At 48.5% G+C, this 3668-nt stretch overlaps 1 protein-coding gene across 9 annotated transcripts in view; it reads left to right on the top strand.

Annotated features, from left to right (window-relative positions):
• The first annotated feature begins 2170 nt into the window (after positions 1-2170).
• Positions 2171-3668, top strand: part of LOC113217543 (probable cytochrome P450 6a18) — a 33269-nt gene continuing 31771 nt past the window's right edge. For 7 of the 9 annotated variants that reach the window (XR_008011654.1, XR_008011653.1, XR_008011652.1 and 4 more), the window contains exons 1-2: positions 2171-2378; positions 2962-3044. Coding sequence is in view for 3 of the 9 variants with exons in the window: in XM_052271933.1 (XP_052127893.1) it covers positions 2253-2378; positions 2962-3044 (209 nt within the window). In the remaining 6 variants the exon portion in view is untranslated. The remainder of the gene's footprint in view (positions 2379-2961; positions 3045-3668) is intronic. The other 2 variants (XM_052271935.1, XM_026437493.2) reach the window with 2 other exon arrangements.

Genomic DNA, 3668 nt, shown 5'->3' with positions numbered 1-3668 from the left:
ATTTTTATAACATTTTATAAAATTTGTATACAAACCATTTTTACCCGGGTTCAGGTACTTTTTCCCTACTAGGCGGCGCGGGAGGGGGTTCTGGTGGGGATGACGTGATTCAAGTAGATCTCCTTGCTGTGACGGATTGTGGCCGAGACCACGAAGTGGGCGAGGGTGCGGACGTCAGCCCACGACAACCCAAGGTGTTTAAGTACCGGGCTGTTTGACGGGTCCCACGCCCCGAGGGAACCGACGACGAAGGCGTTCAGGGCGCGTGACACTGAGATGAATTTTCGCTCGGAAACTTTATTTAAAAATTTAAATACACTGCATTGTTGTATTTACAAGACTCCAAGGGTACACAGCCTGTTATGTGACCTCGCAGACCGAGAACCCTCGAAGTTGTGTTAGTGACAACGACCATTTTACAAGTGCTAAGTTGTCTACTTCGATAGAAAATCACTAGTTTGGGGGTTGTTTGTAACCCAACGACCTCAACCGAAAAGATCATGTCGTAATATGATGAAAATTGCCTAAAAATCGGGTGAGCCCGGGTGAGCCCAACTTGGCCGTCCTCTCACCACCGTTACAACTCCCCAACCAGGGCGTTCTCGATTGCAAACGACCTTAGTTATTCAGTTCACGTAATATGACCATTCACATTTGGTTCCGGACGTGCCATATTCGAAATACGGAGGTCAGTTACACTGCCCTACCCTCCCTTAGACTTATCCCTTTTTACCTCTAGAACTTAGGTTTTACTTGAATAAGGAGACAAGTCGAGTTGACCCCTTATGAATGATATAGCATTTAGAGATATTTGATAGATAACTCCTTTTGTAAGAAATTGAAGAACTTGCCCCCAAACTCCATTGATTGTTTAGAGGTAACTCGACTTATCTCCCTTTACGCAAATTTTCACGGGAGATACAATACATTTGTAAAATCTAGATAGGGTCGGTATCAAATATTCTACCCTCACCATTTTATCAAGCAGTTGAATAAGAATGAAAAATACATGTTTAGAACTTTTTTGAATTTGTAGCGTAAAACAGTTTTTGGTGTTTCCTGAAAACTTGTGGTTTTGCAGTTATCCCCTTCTCTTCCGCTTCATGGACCATTTCTTTGTCACCCCCTTTCACCCCCTTAGGCACGGTTGACAGGATTTGCCGTAGGTATTTCTTTTTCAGGGGGTGAACCTCAAGGTACCCTGATTTCAGACCTCTATCTAATTTCCTTCCTCTTACACGCACGACGGACGGACGGACACGAGAGCGGTTGCACAAGCCCGCTTTAATGCTTCTTTTTTTAAAGCAGAAGGGCGGGCTAAAAGTCGGGGGCCGGAACCACACTTCCGACTCCACTGCGCACTGCATGGAGAGTTTCCCCGTAAAACCTTCAACTTCTGTTTTATCTCAGTAGTGGCCTGCGTTGTTATCGGGCAACACTGTTATTCAACGAATGTGACGTCACGTTCGTTTCAATGTGATTCGTGTTACATTCGTTTAGATGTTGTGTCACATTCGCTTAAACGTGAATCGGCCAATGCCTGCGCCCATTTGAGCATCAATTCACGGGAAGTCACGTTCAAATGAATGTGACACAATATTCATACGAATGTGACACGTTTCACATTGAAACGAATGTGACGTCACATTCCTTGAATAACAGTGAACTTAAATCGGGAACTTTATGAGATTCGTGCGCTTACCCTAGTGTACAGTAATGTCCCTCTCGAAGCTGGCTCGCTCGAAGCTGAAATTTTGAGACGGATCCTGCTTAAGGGTGGGGGTTTACAACCTGGCGAGCTCGCGCGAGCTCGGGCGACAAAGCATTTACAACTGCCTGATGCCCGAGTCCGCGCCAATACAATAGGTTCGCAACATGTGGCTAACTTTCGGGTCGTCCTCTCGCAGCTGAAATCCGGTCCCGATTTGCCAGCTTCGAAAGGGACATTACTGTAATCTGCCTTTCACGAACAGCACTAATGTGCCGCCTCGGACCATCTGTTCATTTAGCTGGTTCGTTCCTCGCGCGGCTGATGCACCCCATCGCATTAACGCGTCCAACTCAAGCCCACTTGAGCGAGTGAACAGGACAAGTTCAAGCGCCTGGTTCGGACGCAGCCCAAGCGTATCGCGCGACCGTGAAAGAGGCGCCAGCCTGGCGAGGACAGCAATGGGGCTCGGCCAGTTAGGCAGTGGCCTTCGTTGCGCCTGCCTCGGCAAGCTGTGAGGCCAGTGTGGCAGTGTGGCCGCCGCATGCGTCTGGTAAACAACACAATGGTCCTACTGCCATGGATATCGGTGGTGGCCGCGGTGACAGCGGCCCTTGTGGCCTACGTGAAGTGGGCGCAGTCTTACTGGTGGAGACGCGGCGTGGTCCAGGTGAGCAGGGCTGGACAACACGAGATAAAATGGCCGACGGGGTGAGTTCCAGAAGGAAACCCGTCGCACGTAGGCTCGTTTGACTTGGATTTCAGCGTTCATTATGAAAATACTCTGAAAACTCAACAGTGTACGTCCTGCAAAAGAAACAGACCTCTGCTGCGGGCCTACTCAACGTTCCGGCTCAGGCGACAGACGGAAATCGCCGCCCCGTTGCCGCTGTGCCTAAGGATGGGGGTGGGGGCATACACTACTGCACAGCCTGGCTGGCGGTGCAGTAGATAAAGCAGATCCACACCGCTGTGGGACCCGTGTCCCCACTAAATTGCAGCCAGCGGTCGCGCTGCTCTGGCTCTTGGTGTAGGTCGGCTGGCTCGCCTTCGGCTGTGTAGCCGAACGCTACGCGGTGTGCGTGGGCGAGGGAGGGCTTGGGCTAACCGCCCCCTCCGTCAGACGGACTTAAAACCGCGCCTAACACGCGCCCAAGAAAATATTAAAGAACCTAGTCCAGGACTTTTCACTCTGGGTCACGTGTAGATGTGGAGGTATCGCACAGCTTTAATCTCCTTGTTTGATCACCCAGACTCGGCCTCGGCTTCTCGGTGACCTGTGGGACCAGCTAATGCGCAGACGGACGGCAGGGGACGTTATCCAATCGATCTGCAGGTAGGTGAAGAGAGCGGAATGAGGCGATCTCTCCCGGTAAATATTACATCAAAATGAGCCGAGTAGGGAATTAAAGTTTTCAAAATGAGCGGCATATTGTGGCTTTTCGCAGTAAATTCATCATTTTTGGTGGAGGTGGATACCGCTTGGGTTTTCTGGTCTAAAGGCACGTCGTAAAAAAATTTCCACTGCATAACACGCATTTTCACTGATCAGAGACAGTAAAAATCCTTGCAAAATGGATAAGCCTTAAATCTTGACTTTTGAGCGTTATGTCTCTTAAAAAATTGGGCGCAGACAAAACTGAAAGCTCCTACGTGCTCCTCTGTGTTTTTTGCGCATCATACGGATATTTTCAACTATTGGCGTGAATGCACTGCTCTGCGCAGCGCACACTGTAAGAAGTTCTATGGTAGATTTCCTATAAATGTCTCTAAAGCATTACCTATATACATATATAGGAATTTTCGTATACACCGGTAAGGCAATTTGCCTATGCGTGTTAGTATTCTCCTATATTTTCCTATACACCCGATGCCCTTTCAAAAAAGAAAAAGCTCCGTCCAGGAACGTATCGTGAAAGCAGATGATACAAATTTAAGTATTCCTGCCCACTCTATAATA

This window comes from Frankliniella occidentalis, unplaced genomic scaffold, assembly GCF_000697945.3.
Source record: "Frankliniella occidentalis isolate FOCC.00 unplaced genomic scaffold, Focc_3.1 Scaffold179, whole genome shotgun sequence".
NCBI classification, from domain to species: Eukaryota; Metazoa; Arthropoda; class Insecta; order Thysanoptera; family Thripidae; genus Frankliniella; species Frankliniella occidentalis.
Note: the sequence above shows the minus strand (reverse complement) of the source record. Positions and strands in the feature narration are given on the sequence as shown.